Source organism: Alligator mississippiensis, chromosome 10 (assembly GCF_030867095.1).
Source record: "Alligator mississippiensis isolate rAllMis1 chromosome 10, rAllMis1, whole genome shotgun sequence".
NCBI lineage: Eukaryota > Metazoa > Chordata > Crocodylia > Alligatoridae > Alligator > Alligator mississippiensis.
The window spans coordinates 43,459,530-43,478,792 of record NC_081833.1 but is presented as its reverse complement, the minus strand read 5'-3'; the positions used below and the strand labels follow the sequence as shown (position 1 = coordinate 43,478,792).

General features: G+C 45.0%; 1 protein-coding gene across 7 annotated transcripts in view; it reads left to right on the top strand.

Annotated features, from left to right (window-relative positions):
• Positions 1-19,263, top strand: part of NECAB2 (N-terminal EF-hand calcium binding protein 2) — a 441,556-nt gene that overhangs the window by 174,047 nt on the left and 248,246 nt on the right. For 6 of the 7 annotated variants that reach the window (XR_009455239.1, XM_059713747.1, XM_059713748.1 and 3 more), the window contains one exon: positions 11,183-11,208. The exons of the other annotated variant lie outside the window; for it this stretch is intronic. Coding sequence is in view for 5 of the 6 variants with exons in the window: in XM_059713747.1 (XP_059569730.1) it covers positions 11,183-11,208 (26 nt within the window). In the remaining variant the exon portion in view is untranslated. The remainder of the gene's footprint in view (positions 1-11,182; positions 11,209-19,263) is intronic. 7 annotated transcript variants of the gene reach the window in all.

Below are 19,263 nucleotides of genomic sequence, written 5' to 3'. Positions count from 1 at the left end.
CTCCCTCTTGCCACTGCTCACAGCCAGCTGCTGTTAGCGGGGCAGGCTGGGGGCTGGCCAGCCAGGCCATTCCGTGGCAGGAAGCAGGGAGTCACCCCATCCCTGACTCCGGAGGTATACATTGGTGACAGTCCTAGTCCCACATGCCTGCAGTCCACTGCACTTCTCAGCCATGCCTGCTCCTGTCCAGTGTCTCTGCTAGCCCAGGAGCTGCCCAGCACCGGGCCTTGCCTGGCATGTCTTGGAGGCACATATGGGGCTGCAGTTGGCCTTGAATTCCCCAATGCCCTGCCCTTAGCAGCACATAGCAGATCTGCCTGCCAGGCTGGGGGGTCGGTCCTGGGATACTGGTGTGTTGGTGTTACTAGTGTCTTGGGTGCATCCCCTGTCCCATCCCATCCCATCCCATCCCATCCCGTCCCTGTCCTGCTTCTCCACTCCACCCCCTGCTCCACTGACAGCCCACCCCACACCTGAGTCGGCACAGCTTGAGGGGGGTCACACAGTGGGAGATCCTCCCCTCCCCCAGTTTGCTGCTGTGACAGCCACAGTCAGGGGGTGGGGCTTTGTAAGAGCCCAGAAGCAGCCAAGCATAGGCCAAGGCTAGCATGCCACCATGTTAGGGAGGAGATAGCTCAGGGGGGCGGGGAGGAGCAGGCTCTAAAGAGGGGTGGGTCAGTAAAGCAGGCTGGGATGCTAGCAGGCTGTGACCTAACTTGCATCAGGAGGGGATCTGGTACAGAAGTTCAATAGACCGGTCTAACCTAAACCAATTAAGTCTGCTACCATATCAATCCGGGTCTATCTTAGACCAAGATCTGCCATTTTTAAACAAGTCTGTGTGCCCTGAACTTCTCTATGGTTGCAGGTTTTGACTGGTTTCTGATCGCTTGTACTGGTTTACATGTAAAGTCTGTACCTGGCCATTGATGATGTAGGGCGTGGTTAGTGCCTGGAGTACTGAAGGGCAATCATTTGGGTAGTTCAATAGATGGCAAACTTCTCTCTGATCATTACTGAACAACTGTTCTGAAATGGTACCGTACGCTTGGAGATGCTGTCTTTTTCTCTTAAAGATGATTAGCAGATCCTGAACACTTGTTTTTACAGATTGTATTCCAATTTTCACAAGCTGTAGGGTTGTCAGCTACAAAGCACTAAGCTAATTTCATTCAATCTGAATATATTTCAACATCTATTTAACTGCATTTTGTGATTTTTCTCTTCTCATTCCTAAATTGTTGTATTTCAGTGATGATTTTGCTGGAGTTTAAGATCCTTATGGATGATAGTGCTTAGCTAAACATTCAGTACAATATGAAAGTAATGAGATACAAATAAATAAGAAAAAGCCATTGTTTAACATTTAAATTTAAATTTTACAATGCACATGCATTGGAGAATACAAACAATTCTGTTTCTGTTAGTAGCAGCTCACTGAAATTGCAAGTACTATATATCGATAGGTATACATTTAAAAAATCTAACTAGAAGCTAAAAAATACTATTTATATGCATGTGGGTGGTGATGATTTTACATGAAATCTATGACCTCACACGTGCACTAGAGTAGCTATTGATTTCACAAGTTGTATTAGTTTATCTGTGTTTGTAAGATTTTCTTAAGAAATCAACAGGAAATTAATAGTGTACCAATGTAGGCAGATTAGATTGATGACTGACCTAAACTGCTTTTTTTTCACCCCAAGAAAGGAAAAGCTCTGAGTCTTCATTTCATTTTCACACCCTTATTTGGGACTGCATATGGTGAGAAAAGCTTGTTATAATGACATTTATGGCCTAGATGAAAATAGGAAGAATAAAAACCTCAAAAGTGCCCATTCTTGCAAGCTAAATTTCCAGACTAACTTTGCTAATTAAGTAATTCTGGTAGAGTCTGAACTTGTAGGTATCTTTCTGTACCATCTGAATGGTTTTAAGCTAGTCTGTTCTGATATTAGATGGTGTATTCAGACTGTTGATATGTGCATGTGTATCGAAAACTAGACTCACATGGTTAGAAATCTTGTGATTTTCTTTATGTTATTAGGAATCAGGAAAATAATTTGCCGTATTACCGATTTTAGTTGATTTTCCTTTTTGGTAAAAGGTTGTGTGCTCTTGGGTATGAAAAGCACAGTGTAATGATGATTAAGTTAATCACTTGCATAATAATTTTGGCATTTAGTGAAAAGCGTTTTACAATCAATGTATGAATACTATTCAGACCAAGAGTAGAGTAAACAGATGGAGGGTTTATTCCAAGAGACGGATGTTCCTCTTCCCAACAGATTTGATACTGGGAGCTCTGTACCATGGGCTGGTGCTCCTCTGAGAACAGCCATTACCTAAGATTCCAGGCTTGATTTCAGATATATCTTTTCAGAATGTCTGTGTTCCATTTTCGAGAAAAATCAATGTCCCACTGATGATTAAGGGTAGCATTCTATTCTTTTCTGAACACCTAGATGATAAGATATGATCATCTAAGCCCCAAAAATACCACTTAGGCTAAGTGCAGAAAGTCAAAAAGCCTGAGGCTGAATTGATTCAGTCTTTGCAGGTTAGTCTAAGCTGCAAAGGTTGAACCAATAAGCAAATGAACAGACATTAACTTTTGATTCAGGAAGTGCAATCACATACTTGCAGTGGCTCAAGCCAAAAACTGGGGCGGGGGGGGGGGGGGGGGTTCTAGAGCTTGGCTCTCTGGCACATAGCCAGAATGGGCTGTATGTTCATTTCATCTTCCTGCTGCCCCCAAGGTCTCTTGTATATCATAGATTTCATAGATGTTAGGACTGGAAGAAACCTTGTGTGATCATCAGGTCCAGCCCCCTGTCCAAAGGGAAGGAAGTTAGCTGGGATCAGATGACCCCAGCAAGGTGAGGATCCAAGTGTTTCTTGAACGTATCCAGAATAGGTGCTTGCACCACTTCTTTGGGGAGTGTATTCGAGGCTCTGGATACTTGGATGGTAAAGAAGTTTTTCCTTGTGTCCAGTCTAAAACGGTTTTCCGTTAGACCTTGTCTTCCCTTGGGGTGCCCTGTTGAACAGATGTTCTCCCAGTTCCTGATGTACATCCCTTATAATCTTATAAGCTACCACCAAGTCCAGTCTGAGCCTTCTTTTCATCAGGCTGAAGAGTCCCATGCCTCTCAGCCTCTCCTCATAAAGCCTGCTCTCTTGACTTCTAATCATGCACATGGCTCTCCTCTGGATTTTCTTAAGCTTCTTCACATCCTTTCTAAAGTGTGGAGTCCGGAATTGGATGCAGTACTCTAGCTGTGGTCTCACCAAGGTCGAGTAAAATGGGAGGATAACTTCTTGCATCTTGCTTGAGATGTATTGGTAGATGCAAACAGGAGTTGTACAGTGAAAGCTCTGTTAACTAGCACCTTACAAGCCAGCATGTTCTGTTAACCAGCATGCTTGCTTATCTGGTAAAGTGAAACCAGAAGTGCCTACCATGGCGCTCCCAGTTTCTCTGAGTCCCCATGGCCTGGAGAATAGCAGACTGCATGGGGCCTGCCTCCTGTCCCACAGGATCCACCTCCAAGTTCCTCAGGGCCCATGGGAGGGTCAGCAATGCCACGGGAGGTTCAGCGATGCCCTGGATGCTGCGGGAAAAGTGGCGGCCCGAACAGGCAAGGACGCCTGTTCGGGCCACTCAATTAACTGGCATATTTTGTTATCTGGCATCCCCCATTCTGGGTAACAGAGGATGCCAGATAACAGAGCTTTTACAGTATTTGATTTGCCAGTTGTGGCATTGCATTAGTGGCTCATGTTCATCTTGTGATCAATCATGACCCCCAAGTCTCTTCTGGTTGTGATGCTAGTGAGTGTAGCACTGCTGAGCCTGTAAGTATGATGTGGGTTCTTTCTCCCAAGGTGGAGCACCTTGCATTTTACTGTGTTGAGTGTCATCGGGTTTTGATCCACCCACCTTGTGAACCTGTCCAGGTTGGCCTGAATCCCCAGTCTATCCTTTAGCATGACTGCACTTTCCCATAATTTGGTGTCATTTGTGAACTTAGCCAGTCTGCTTCTGACACCCAAATCTAGATCATTTATGAATATATTAAAGAGTATTGGTCTGAATACTGAATGCTGGGGGATGCAGTCCACCATCACAATAGCAGGACTTTGCAGGGTTGCTCATCACTTCCTATTCCTGCTTCCAGGTGCCTCTGGGATTTGTAGTCCACAGTTGCAGCCAGCACTAAGCAAGCAGGGCAGGGCAGCTCTGTACTCAGGGAAGGGAAGTTTTACCCCCCTCCTTGGCCCCAGACCCCAGCCAGGGTTTGCTGGGGCAGGGGGGCAGTGAGCCAGCCAGTGAGCAGGCCAGTGAGCCAGCCCTCACTGCTCCAGCTAGGGAGCAGAGGGGCAGGGCTAGCCCTGCTCTCTGGAGCAGACAGTACAGCCCAACCAAGGGCTGCAAAATACTAGGATGCTGGGGTACTCTGATTTAACTTGAAGAAGAAGGGGTTTGGGACAGAAGTTTCATAAACCAGTTTGACCCAAATCAGTTAAGTCTGATAATACATTCAACTGGGTTTATATTAAACCAGTTTCAGCCATTTTGAAACTGGTTTATGTGCACTGAGCTTCTAGCATGTTACAGTTTAAACCAGTTTCTGATCACTTGTCTTTAGTCTTAAAGACAGGTTGATATCCTGGGTCCATAACCCCATGCACATGAACAGCTATGTACATGCTAGGGAATAGTGCCAACCCACACATAAATGGCATTTTGGAGATTTAGGTGATTCGGTAGATGACCAGATCTGGTTGACTAGGCCTTCATAAGAGAATAGAGTACCACCCCAAGAGTTCAAGTCACTTAAACACTTTTGGAAATGTCACCACTCCCCCCCCACCAAACTATTGTAGTTGTCCTTTCAGCTCTGCAGAGATAAAAAGCTATTTAATTTGCTGCCAACATGATCTAAGACAGGCTGGTGAGCTCTCACTAGCCAGCGACTGTACCTTCTTCATTTGAAATGTTTCTTCAGTAAAAAGGATTCTTCCTTTTTCTGTCTGAATTTTTCTCCAGATGAATTGCTAAGATTTTGATTAAGCAGTTACCCATTGCAAAAGTACATGAGCCTATTCTTTCTAAAGTATGTGAACTCATTCAGATGAAGCTTCACATCTGCATGTTTAACATTCCTATTGCATTATTTTATGATAAAATAATGAGTTCATGGAAAATTAACTCCCCATAATCTTGGAAATTTTTTGGGAATCATTCAAATAGTCCTAACATTTAGGAAAGATGCTAAATATCAGAAGGAATTAAGGTAAAATGACAAATTTCTGTAGCAGAAGGTCCATTTTGTTAATCCCAGTAATAGCAGGAGCTCAAGAGATATCTGGAAGTTTATTCAGTAAGAAAATGGAAATTAATCTGCCCAGCACACTGACTGCTCCAAATGGTTATCAGGACCACAAAGCCTATGAAATATAGTTCAAGAACTGAAGGAGAGAGAAAGGAAACAGGATAGTTTCCTCCCTGGCTGATAACAAATGAAATCTCCTAAAGGGATTATCCCAAATGTGACTTCTTAGGACATAAGTGGGAGCCTGGCCTACTTGCCAAAGCTTGTGTGAAACTGCTTTCCAGAAAATAAATGTGCCTTTCACATCTTGGCCTTAAGGTGATTTCAGCATCTGCTCTGCAAGCATCTTCATATGCATGGCTTATGGTCCCTTTACCTGAATACAATAAATGGGTCTGGAAGCAACTTTTCTTTATAACATTTTCAACACTCACTTTTTTGGAGTTCTGTAGGGCCGTGTGCCCAAAATGTGTGAAATTATGAGTTAACACAGCATTATTGGTGTCAGAAATTACCCCCAGTGAGGAGTTTAGCATCTGGCTCCAACTACAAATGGCAAACGTGGTGGAGCCTGAATAGATTGGGAGGCTTTGGATTATTCGGCTTATTTGACTTGGAATACAAAAAAAATTCCTTTCTGAAGCCCTGGGTTGAAGAGTCTGGGAGGTAGGATGCTTGCCACTGGTAGCACCAGACACACTTGAATGATTGAGCTCTGCTCAGTTGATAGAATTCAGAACTGATTTGACTGGTTTGGCTCAAGACACAAAACGTTAGTGTTGATACTATGGGGGGAAATGGAAAGCTTTCTAGCAATTTTGATCATGTCAGTGGCTGAAGTGTAAGTCCATTATTAACCCATTTAAAATGTTATTATGCTGCTCTTTGGAAAGGCTCCCAGCCAGTTGAATGTGTTCTGGTGTTTTCCTTATGAAAGTTTCTACTGATATGGAGTGATTTCCCAGTGGAGGCAGAAAATGCTCCAAAGATCCTAGTCAAGTTGGGGAGGAAATCTGTCCTACACCACTAGAAACAGAGTGTGTGTGGTCGATTTGGATTCACCGTTTCTTGTTCTCACAAGCTTTGACAACATCTTTTCCTCACCCTGAAATGATTACCCAAATGGGAAATGAGTTGGAAGAGAGGAGTGAATGGAAAAGGTCCCATAATGCATGATGGGAAAGTGAATCAGCAGCACTAAAGGTCTGGAGAAATGAACTATAGTAAATGCTAATGTCAGGAAAGCTTCAGAGCAGCAAGGGCTATGGTCTCTGGTAACATGAGATAGAAAAGTCTCTGTCAGAACTGGGAGAGAGGACTAGGGACAAGAGAAGATACAGGAGACTTTTAGTGATCCAGAAAGGAGGGCAAGAGGGAAAAGATGATGGATAAACAACCTGCAGGGAAAAGAGCTGCTTTTTCTCCTATAAACTGTAACAGCAAAACAAAATTTCAATGAAGTAAAAAAAAACCCCACAAGTGGGAAGTCTTGGATGTTTACTTCATGAACGAAATGGGTCCCTCTATTGAGATCTATTAGAGTTCAGAATCTGGGGTAAGGAAACTGCCAGTGCTTCCTGTTAAAGTCTTTTAGGGCATAAAGTGCCATGAGTGCTTTCAGAGAGTTAGTAGGTGGCGATGTTAAGACTATCAGAGAGCTCCAGTAATGAAATCAGTGTTTAAAAATCTTTTCTTCCTTAAGCCACTCTATGCTGACAGGTCAGGCAGATCAAGAATGATTTTAGTTAAAGAAATAGCTCTGCTGGATATAAATGGATTGATAAAGAATAATTCTATTTAGGCAACATTTCAAATTCCTTTCAAGTCTGAAATAACTTTTGTAATAATGCAGGAATCTGAGTCTCAAGTAGATTAGTCACAGTCTTTCTTTCCTGGCCATGCCCTCTGTGCTTGTGGGCATACATTTTACATACTAGTAGCATATACATACACTGAGGGCTAGTTTGTGGAACTTTGTGTACAGAGAACTCTGGGACTGTAGTTTATGCCTGGCTTCTACATAGGGCAATAAGACTTTGAAGTACTTTGACCAGACAGAATTGAGACTGAAGTTCTTATAAAAAGTGATTTTTTTCAGAGTTTTTCAGAATTAAAAAATGTCCCATACCAGATCAGAAGAATAGAGTCTGGGTAGCCTAGTAACCTGCCTCATAGTGACCCACATAATTGGAAAGTGGAAGAACTCCCATAATAGGTCATTACTGGAGTAACATGACTCGAGTAAAAAGATCTTTCCTACCAATTTGCGTGTTGGGTTATACTCTGTAGTTTGAGGTTTTATTTGGGGGATCACGTTAGGAGGGAACACTATACATGAGAATTGCCAAAATGAGATGCAGTGCATACTGGAAGGTGCAAATGATAAGAGTGTGTGTGTGTGTGTGTGTGTGTGTATGTGTGTGGATGATAACCATCTGATATCTGTGCTCTCTGAACTCTATGACATTTGATCTCCCTTAGTAGGACTTCAAGATGTTTAGGAACTCTGCTGGACTCCGTGGTCATAGCTCTTTCTTGTCAGGAAAAAAGAGAGTGCTTATATTTCCCAAATGCCATCCATCTGCTGCACTGTAAAATGGTGCACATATGTGATTCTAGTTAATAAAATAACTGTTTGTATTAATGATGTTGGCATTAAATTTATAAGTGGGTAGCTGAATTAACATCTGGGAAGAAAATGTCATGCCACTCAGAGCTGCTGCTCCATAGTTACTGAAGACTCCTATATATCATATCAGCTGAATGGATTTTTAGAATTTTCTTCACAACATTGGAGTCAAAGGCTGACTTTTATTGGAAAATGGAAGTTGAAATTCTAGAACTTAAGACAGCAGTGTGACAGAAGTGCTAGTATGCTGCACCACCATGAACTGGCTAAAACTGACCTACTTTATATCCCTTCTGCACCATATCTTATTTCATGTCATTGCATATAAACACTTCTCTCACCACCTGGACGTGGGAGAGAAGGTTGATATTATATACCTACAATTCCAAAAGGCTTTTGATCTAATATCCCATGATCTCCTTGTGGAAAAATTGGAAGATTGTGGGCTTAACCGCTCAACAGTTCAGTGGGTGGAAAACTGGCTGCATGGTAGGACCCAAAAAGTTCTCATGAAGGGATCCAGCAAGAAGTGGCCAGTGGTGTCCTTCAGGGGCCTGTGCTTAGACCTATGTTTTTCAGCATCTTTATCAATGATTTGGACGTGGAGGTGAAAAGCTCACTGGCCAAGTCTGCAGACAACACCAAATTATGGGGGAGTGTGGTCATGCCAGAAGATAGATTGCAGATACAGGCAAACCTGGACAGGCTGGAGAGCTGGGTGGACTGGAACCAGATGAAGTTCAACACTCAGAAGTGTAAAGTGCTCCATCTGGGGGTAAACAATCCCCAACATACCTACAGGCTCAGTGGCGACAATTTAACTTGCACCACAGCCGAAAGGGACCTAAGAGTAATGATCGATCATTGCATGAGCATGAGCTGGCAGTGCGATGCTGTGCTCAGCAGGGCAAACAACACACTGGCATGCATTAACTGTTGCATTTCATGCAAAACTAAGGAAGTGATACTCCAACTGTACTCTGCACTGGTGAGACCATAGCTGGAGTACTGCATCCAGTTCTGGGGGCTACATTTCAACAAGGACATGGAAAAACTTGAGAGGATCCAGAGAAGAGCCACCACTATGATCAGGGACTTGCAAGACAAGCCATACAAGGAGAGGCTGTGGGACTTGGGCCTCTTCAGCCTACAGAAGAGAAGGCTGAGAAGGGACTTGGTAATGGCTTATCACTACATCAGGGGAATACATCAAGAACTCAGTGAACAGCTATCCACCAGGACACCCCTGGAGAAGACCAGGAGCAATGGATACAAACTCCTGGAAGGCTTCTTCAGGCTCAGTTCCAGGAAAAACTCCTTCACAGTCAGGGTATCCAGACTGTGGAATATACTCCCTTCAGTGGAGGTGCAGTCATCCACCCTGGAAATCTTCAAAAGGAGACTGGACAGTCACCTCGCTGGGGTTACTTGATCCCAGTTGTCTTTTCCTGCCTACTGCAGGGGGACTGGATCCAATGATCTACAAGGTCCCTTCCAGCCCCTAACAATCTATGAATCTATGAATATGTTCTTATTGGCCAAATAGATGCCTTCATTCTTTTTTTTTTTCTGTTTTTTGGAATTCTACTAAATTCTTAACCTCATTTATGTGTGGCAGTGAGCCTGCATGATACTACTATGCTGTGTATAAACTAGCATCTTTTTTTCACTGTTTAATCTGATGCGTTTCAGTTTCATTGGTTCCCTGGCAAAAGTTTGAAATGCCAAACTGCAGGGGGGGAAAGAACAGAAAGTTAAACTGTCTCCCTCCCTTGTGTTTCCCTAGCTATGAGAAATGGTGGGGGAGTCTTAATAAAAATGTTAAATGAATTATAATAGTATTGTTTCAGTTTTAGTAATCTAAATATGGTACTACAAACTGGTGCTCTGTGCCTTTTTACAGCATGGTTTTTAAGTGGAGACTTTTCTTTTAAATCCATTGACAGTGTAGGTGCTGCTACTCTAGTTTCATGCCTAATGAGCTGACTATATTATTTGGATGGAACCAGCCCTTCCTGTCAGGCTTTGCCTTGGTCCCTTGTTTGTCCATTGACCTACAGAGTAACTCTGAAGAGAAGAACACAGAGCAAACCATTTTATCCAAATTAACCTTTATGACACTGACCTCTTCTTACCAAGTTATGGTCAAATGTCTCATGGCTGAGACTATTAACTTGACATTTGCCACTGATACCATTTCAGATTGTATTTTTAAATGAATATTCAGTGCCAACAAGGAATGAACTCTTGATCTCGCTACCTTTGAAACATAAAACGGGCACATCACTTACTTTGCAGATAATTTACAAAGTACCGATATCATGTTGTTTTATAACAGAATGCAATGGGTAATTTTAACAAGAAAATACTTATCTGTAAAGTTGCTAGGCCTATGTGCGTTCAGGTATAAGGAATGATCTTTGCATGTGGTGGTTCCACAGCATGCATATGAATAATTCTGTGTCTTGGTTACTGATGCTTGTAGTAGAGCAACTATTAAAGGACTTTTATTTTGCTGTACAACATTGGTGATTAACTAGATCTGTGAAAAACTACCAAGGGAGAAATCCTTAGTATAATCCACTGAAAGTGGTCCCATTTAGGTGCAACTGGGCTGTATTGGTTTTGTAGGTTGGTTATTGTGACTCCCTGTGTGTTGACAATCTGGTGAATTTCACAGGCTGAAAACAGACTTCAGATTTCCCCTGGGACAAAGCCTTTAATCTGGGATCCTACAGACCTACAAACCCATTGTCCCCCTTTAAGTACCTATAAAGTATCTGAGATTAACACTTTTTCCCTGGGCAATCAGGCCTAATTCAAGTTAATTGCCATTCAAACTATATGTATGTAAATGACTGTCTCCTGCTTGTCTTGATGGGAATCAAAGCACTTCCCATCACTGAGCCTGTACTGTCAGTATGCAGACAGAATTTTATCTAGCACTGGCACAGCTCTGCTATTAAGTAGTTAACTAAGGCTTAAAGCACTAAGACCCTGTTATAGTGAAGTGAGGGTGGTTTGTGAAAAACATGGGCATTAAGCTGGGATGGGATTAAACTATAAAATTGAAATTAGGCCCATAACTTTTCTACATGTTGTGTCCATCTCTAATAATATAAATTCTTCATACATCTTTTATTTTTTCCCTTTACTTTTAAACTATTTGACTCTCTCTTTTCTTCCTTTACTTGCATCTCCCTTGCTACAGTAATGTGGATACAAAGGAGCTGTGTGGTAAGTACCTTTTCTTTATCTAGTAAAAGCAATTCTAATGTAAGTCTTTTTTCAGGATGTATGAAAGGTAAAGTGAACTCTTGTATTGTTGAGGAAAAGAGGGATCTTCTCTTTTTTGTTTGTAAAGAAACTATCTTATACAGAATAGCCAAGGTTTTGAAAAACAGGGGCCTACTTTTACATTTCAGAATAGACAGGCAGGTTCAAAGGGGCTGCATATTAGCAGTTCCCCAATGACTTCACAAGGAGAAACTGGGTGTTAGGGGAGAAAGAGATAAGTGGATAAACTGTGGCAGGACACCGGTGATACAGCATATCACCTGCCTGATGCAGCACAAGGGATGTTATGCTTCCCTTGTCCAGGGATTCCCTGGGCCCCTTGTTCTCCGCCATTGGGTTCTCTGCTGGCCCGTTCCTCATGTGGAGGCATGGTCAGCATAGGCCCTGCTGTGGAATAGCAGGAAGGTGCAGGGTGGTGTAGGGGCTGGGAAATCCCTGGCACTCCCTGCCTTCATGTGGGGTCCCATACTGACCCATGCTTCTGCCTGAAGCATGGGCTAGTATGAATCCTGGCAGGGAGGTATGGGACACCAGAGATTCCCTGGCTCCTGTGCTAATCACCTCTCCTTGCCAGACTGCACACTGGGCCATGCCTCCCCCTGAAGCATTGGGCCAGCATGAATCCTGGCAGGGAAAGTGATGGGATGAAAGAGCCAGGAAATCCCCACACCTTGTGTTTCCGTGCAGGAACCTATGTTGACTCATGCTTCATATGGAGGCTCAAGTCCCTGCATGGAGGTACAGTCAGGGATCACTCAATTCTAGTGCCTGTCCTCTGCCCCTGCCTGGATCCATGCTGAACCATACTTTGCATGAGACATGGATTAGCGCAGGTCCCATGGAGGCCTAAGGCTATGAGGGTCCTGGTGTGGAGGCAAGGGGCAGCTGTGTTTCTTAGGTCCCCTGCCTCCATGCATGGGATTTCCCTGGTTACAGAAATAAACCTCAGGGGTATATCACTGTAACAGCCAGGGTGTGCAGAATCAGGGCTCTCAAGCCCCAAAAGTCCCTGCCTCGAGTGATGGGGGAGCATGGGCAATTTCAGGCTGCCTGAACTCTCCCACCACAGAACAAACACAGACATTGGCCACAATAAAGCAGCACAACTCCTTAGTACCTTTTTCATGCCATATCAGTGGCAGGACAAAAGGTAGAAACATTGTTTGCTTGGTATTTGTGTTGTCCCCAAAGGACAGTGAGTTCGTGCCAGGTGCGTTTGTGCCAATAAACACACAGGGGTGAAGGATCCAACTTAATCTTTATTTCTGCGCAGAAAGTGGTGCTTGGCAATCGTTCACAAAGCAAGCACCCACACCCCAGTGGGTGTCTGCATTATATAGCTACGTAACAGGTTAAACTTGCTGATGTGATGAAATGTATAGCAAGCCCAGCAAGTAACCCCCCTTCCAGCTCCCCCCCCAAGTAACCCCCCTTCCAGCTCCGGAAGCTTTTCCTTCTAGCGAGGCCAGCAATCAGCAACTACGCAACAAGCAATCTCCCCCAGCCTAAACAACCTACTGTATGCCCTTGGTTAGATAAAATACTTTTTCAAAACATACAAAGCTGTTCCCTGGTTAAAATTAAGTGAAAGTCCAGGGGTGCTTCATCAAATCCCCGCTTCGAGGCTATGGCCTTTATGGAAAAAGCCCATAGTCCTCGACTATCTTTCTCATCTCCAGAAATCTCTTCGCTTCCTCCCGATTATTTGGATCGGGTTTGTAACTGATGATTTTACAAACATCACGCGGTGAACGGGGGAAGAAATTGATTTCTTGAGTACCTTACAACACATTGGCGCACACTGTATCCCACAACAGATTATCAAGAAAATACATATACTTGCCACAATTAATAGGAAAATTTGCTTAAGCCATGAAAAATTAGGAAGCCAAGAAGTAAGCCATGAGAAGTCGAATCCTTCCCCTTGCTTAATGTGGGACAGAACCTTTTTTAACTTCTGCACTTTTGACTCTATCAACTCGGAGTGATCTGTCAAATTAAAATAACACATTCCCTCGAACTCTTCACATCCGTGGTTATGCCTCAGCAACAGGTAATCTATGGCTGCTCTATTTTGCAGAGTAGCTCCTCTTAGTTCTTTCATTTCAATATTGAGGGCAGCTAGGGCCTGTGAAGTTGCATTTAGGCCCTTTGCCAGGGCACAGGCCACCTTACCAAGCTGCCTCTCAGCATCCACTACTAGGCCTGGCACCCCTACTAGGAAAACTGCTAAGGACACTACCTCGGCCTCACTCAGGAGGTTTATGTCACTATCACAGGATTTATCTAGCACCTTCGAACCTCTCCGGTGACGCTTACTAGAGGTCTTAGGCATACCTGGTAGCCAGACAGTCAACCGGCCTAGAGCACAAGGGCCTCCTGTGGCATTGGCTGGGATATATGAATAGGCAGTCTTCCCACAAAGGAGGAACCACCCCCGGGGTAATATAACATGAACGTAGTTGCATGATACATTAGTCATGTCTGAGCAATTGAAAATTTTTGTTTCTTTGGTTAGGCTTTTGCAAGCTTGGGTACAGTTCACAAAATTGGCACAGCTGGTGTTATCAGGGGAGGTGACTGTCAACTATTTCAAAGATACTAGCGTTTCTTTCTGTGGTAATGGTTCCCCACATGGAGTTGTTAGTGTAATTGATTGGACCTCCTATTCCCCCAGATGTGAACCAAGTCTGATTCCGGAGTGCTTCCATTGGAGTGGGCACCCCTATAAGGCATGACGTGAAAATATCATCAACTGATATTCCACCTGCCAAACAAAAATGAGTGACATTTAATACGTCCTTTGCCAAATGAACCCACACATTTTGACTCTTATTGAACCTTTGATGCACCAACCCCTTAGACTCTAGAAACATTACATCTATGCAAAGAACTACTTTCCACATGGTTGACGTTTAAACAGAAATTTAAGTCCTTCTACTGGCTGTGCTGTCCAATGGTGTCTGTTTGTGTCGGCTTCCGGTGCGACACTCTCAGCCACTTCTCCTGCCGGTGGTACTTTTGGTGCGGCCTTCACCCGGGTGTAGTGTATCCACGGCTTTACCCCCTGAACTTTTACTGCAGTGTGAGTGGTAAGAATCACAGGATACGGTCCCTTCCACCTGGGCTGAAGCGGCTCATCTTTCCACGTCCGGACCAGCACTTCGTCTCTGATCTGGAACTTGTGGACTGGTGTATCTAGAGGGAGTGGAAGTCGTTCCTGGACATACCTGTGGAGAGAAGACAATGCAGCAGACAAAGAATACAAATAATCTTTTACCCAACCTTCCCCTTTTACATGCATTTGACTCCCATGCGTCACCACTGGATTCTTAGGATATGGCTTGCCATACATTAATTCAAATGGACTAACTCCCAATTTAGCTCTAGGGGCTATGCGCACTCTAAGCAAGGCAAGAGGCAGAGCTTCGGGCCATTTCAGCTGAGTCTCTTGGCAGAGTTTAGCCAGCTGTCTTTTTAGAGTCTGATTCATTCGTTCCACCTGTCCACTTGACTGCGGTCTCCATGCTGTGTGAAGGTCCCATTGTATCCCCAGAGCCCAGGAAACTGCTTGGGTCACTTCTGACACAAAGTGTGGCCCTCAATCCGAGGCTAATCCCTCTGGGATTCCGAATCGTGGAATCATTTCTTTTAGCATCACCCGGACCACTTCTTTTGCTTGGTTGGTTCGACACGGGAAGGCCTCAGTCCATCCAGTCAGAGTGTCCACGAGCACTAACAGGTATTTCTAGTGTCCCTTCCTGGGAACTTCAGAGAAATCTATCTGCCAACATTCTCCTGCTAATAGTCCTTGCCTTCCTGCTCCTGGCGGAGGTTTGGGGGAAATCTTAGGATTGTTGGCACAACAGACAGGGCATCTACGCACTATCTGTTCTGCTGTTTTTCTCATCTTAGGTCCCACTACAATTCTTTGGAGACCTTGGGTCATGGCGTCAGCTCCCATATGGGTGCTCTGGTGGTACTCTTGGAGCACTTTGCTAAGAATCAGTTTTGGCATCAGGACTTGTCCTTCAGGCAAAACCCACCATCCATCGTGTTCTTTGCTTCCCAATTTCTCTGCAAGTTGGTTCTCTTTTTCAGTATATTTGGGAGGTTCCTCAGGTAACACTACCTGAGGCATCAATGCCAACATTTGAGTTTCCTGACCTTGTCCTCTAGCTGCCTTCTTCGCCGCAGCATCTGCTCGTCAATTTCCTTTAATAACGTCAGCATCTCCCTTTTGATGGGCCTTACAGTGCACCACAGCTACCTCTAGTGGTTCCATCACGGCTTCAAGTAATTTCAGGATCTCTGTTCCATGCTTTACTGGGCTTTTACTTGCCGTTAAGAGTCCTCTCTCTTTCCATATTGCTCCGTGGGCGTGTAAGATTCCAAAGGTGTACTTCGAATCCGTGTATATAATGGCTATCTTTCCTTTTGCCAAATGGAGAGCTCGGGTCAGCGCAATAAGCTCAACTCTCTGTGCAGAGGTATTTGGAGGCAAAGCGTTTGCTTCCACGGTATCCCATGATGTAACCACGGCATATCCCGCCTTTCGGGTTCCATTGTCCATGAAGCTGCTTCCATCTGTGTAGAATTCAAGGTCTGCATTAGGTAGTGGGGCATCTTTAAGATCCGGCTGGCTAGCATACACACACTCAATAGTTTCAATGCAGTCATGCTGTAATCCTTCGTCCTGTTCCAATGGCATCAACGTAGCTGGGTTCAGGGTACTGGAGGTTTGCAACTGGATGTCTCCTTGATCCAGGAGAGTCGCCTGGTACTTAGCCATTCGTCCAGGGGAAAGCCAGGTTCCCCCCTTTGCATTCATCACCGTCAGCACTGAATGTGGGGTATACACAGTCATTGGTTGTCCTAAAGTAAGTTTCTTAGATTCCTTTACCAGCATAGCAGTAGCTGTCACTGCTCGCAGGCAGGCCGGCCATCCCAAACTAGTGGGATCCAATTGTTTGGAGAAGTAGGCCACTGCTCTTTTCCAGCTACCTAAGTACTGGGTCAGCACTCCTGATGCTACTCCTTGGCGTTCATGTACATAAAGTTGAAATGGTTTACTCAGATCGGGTAGGCCCAGGGCCGGCGCTGTCATAAGGGCCTGTTTGATAGTGTCAAAGCTCTTTCGGCATTCTGCCGTCCATTGCAAATCTCCCTCATTACCAGTAGTGGCCTCATAAAGAGCCTTGGCTATTAGTCCAAAATTGGGGATCCAGATCTGGCAGAATCCTGCCATACCTAAAAAACCTCGCAACTGTCTCTTGGTCTTTGGGACTGCCATCCGACAGATGGCCTCTTTTCTTTCAGGGCCCAACATCCTCTGGCCTTGTGAGATGTCAAATCCCAAATATCGTACCTTTTTTTCTGTTATTTGGGCTTTCTTTCAAGATACTCTGTATCCAACCTGTCCCAGGAAGTTTAGTAAACTTACGGTCAGTAGGTGGCACTCTTCCCTCGTTTTTGCTGCAATTAACAAATCGTCCACATACTGTAACAGGGTTCCTGATATCCCTTTGTCCCACTTCTGAAGGTCAGTACTTAAGGCAGTGCTGAAAATAGTGGGACTGTTCTTAAAACCCTGAGGCAAAACTGTCCAGCACAATTGGGTTTTTCTCCTAGTATTTGGGTCTTCCCACTCAAATGCAAAAATCTCTTGGCTGTCCCTTTCAAGTGGGATGCAAAAGAAGGCATCTTTCAGGTCCAGGATTGTAAACCACTGTTCCTCTGCAGACAAAGTAGCCAGCAAAGTATAAGGGTTCGGCACCACCGGGTGGAGGGTCACCGTGACCTTGTTCATGGCTCTGAGGTCCTGCACAAAATGATACTCATTACTGTGGGGGTTTTTTACAGGCAAAATGGGGGAATTGAAAGATGATTGACACTCCCGAAGTAAACCATATTTAAGGAATCTCTTTATCAATGGTTCCAGGCCTTTCCAAGCTTCTATTTTCAATCGATACTGTGGCACCCTGGGCGGGGTAATTCCCCGCTTTAAATCAATGCTTACAGGGGTGGCCAGTTTGGCTCTCCCTGGCTTCTCTCCCGCCCATACCCATGGTACTATAGCATCTTCTACTTCTGGGGGAATTCTCCCTTCCTCCCCCTCCTGCAATAGGAGACACACCTGAGCTTTCCAGGCTTCCTCAGTTGGTATCTTCATAGTAATTTTCCCCTCCGAAAAGATCAATTGGGCCTGCAATTTGCACAGCAAATCCCTCCCAAACAAAGGTATGGGGCACTCAGGCATATACAGGAACTGATGAGACACTTTCTTTCCTCCCAATTTGCATTCCATGGGTGGCACCCAAGGATGATACATCCGCTGGCCGGTGGCTCCAATTATGGGGATCTTGGTTTTTGATAAGGGTCCTTTAAAATTGGTTACAACTGAATGTGTGGCTCCACTATCTACTAGGAAGTCAATAAGTTCTCCCCCTAATTGCATTTTAACCAGGGGCTCGTCGGGGGAGACAGAGATTACTTCAGTGTTAGCCCCCGGTCCCCGTCACCCCTGGTCAGAACCATCCAACATCAACAATCTTTGTTCCTCCTCTCGTCTCTTCTTCTCCCTCTTGGGGCACTCATTTTTCCAGTGCCCTTCCTGCTTGCAAATAGCACACTGATTAGGTCCCAGCCTGGGACCCTGGCCGTAGCCTCCCAGAGCATAGCCCACGCCTCCTCTATGCCCTGTACTTCCCCTGCCTCGTCCCCGACTCCTCTGATCTACAATTGCCACTGCCAACAACGATGCTTGTAATGACACCTGTGCCTTTATTCTCTTATCTTCCTTTTTCTCCTTAACCTGATCTCTGTTGGAGTATACTTTATAAGCAATCTCAATCATTTGGCTGATGCTCATTCCAGCTGCTCCTTCAGTCTTCTGTAGTTTTTTTCTAATATCTGGGGCTGACTGTCCTATAAACAGTGTGTTAAACATCTTGGCATTTTCTGGCAGCTCTGGATCTAAATCCGTCCACTGTCTGGCTACCTCGCATAACCTCCCATAAAAACTGGATGGATCCTCCTTCGGAACCTGCTGCACTTCATACAATTTAGACAAATTTTTCTGCTTGGGGATAGCCTCCCGGAGAGCAGCCAGCACAAACTCCCAATACAGCTCTAACTCCTTCCGGCCCCCTCGGGTGTTGGGATCCCAGTCTTGATTTTTCTTAGGGCAAAGTTCATCTACATCACCGGCTGGGTGACGCTGCTGTGCTATCGTGCGTGCTTTCTCTAAGACCAACCTTTTTTCTTCTGGAGTCAGAAGAGCAGCCAGTAAGGCTTGAATATCTATCCAGTTTGGTTGGTGGGTGAGGAAAATAGTAGAGAACAACTGGGCCATTGCCTCTGGATTCTGGCGATATTGGCCCACGGACTGTTTCCAATTTATCAAGTCTGCCGTGCTGAATGGCACATGGACAAAAACTGGTTCACCCTCAGGACCCACCGCTTGTCGTAAAGGGGCCTGAACTACTGGTTGGGCCCCTGATCATAAGCGACTCGCCACAGGGCTAAACGCCCCATCTCCTACAGTCCCTTCTACCACCAGATTGCTACCACCCGCATCCGCCGGACCTGGGGACGGCAACCCAAGGCTGTCAGGGGAGGTGGGGGACGACGGACTGGACGAGCCAGCCGGGAGTCCCTGACGAGCCGTTACAGGTGCAGTGAAAGTCCCCTGTGGTGATGCATGGCTCACAGGATGAGACGAGGGAGCCATGGGAGCAATTAGCAACTGCACGTCTTCCTCCTCCGGCTCCTTTGGACATACTGTGGTGACCCCCCGTAAAGCCATTACCCCACTTCCCCTAAATATCCCACACAACTTCTGTGTAACCTCATCCCTATACAAAGTCATATATGCCTCTACATAAAGCATCTCATCCCACTTCCCTTGGCGCCTACAAAACAACTGTAACTGCAAGATTGTGTTATAATCCAAAGACCCATTCTCCGGCCAGGATGCACCATCCACAAGTTGGT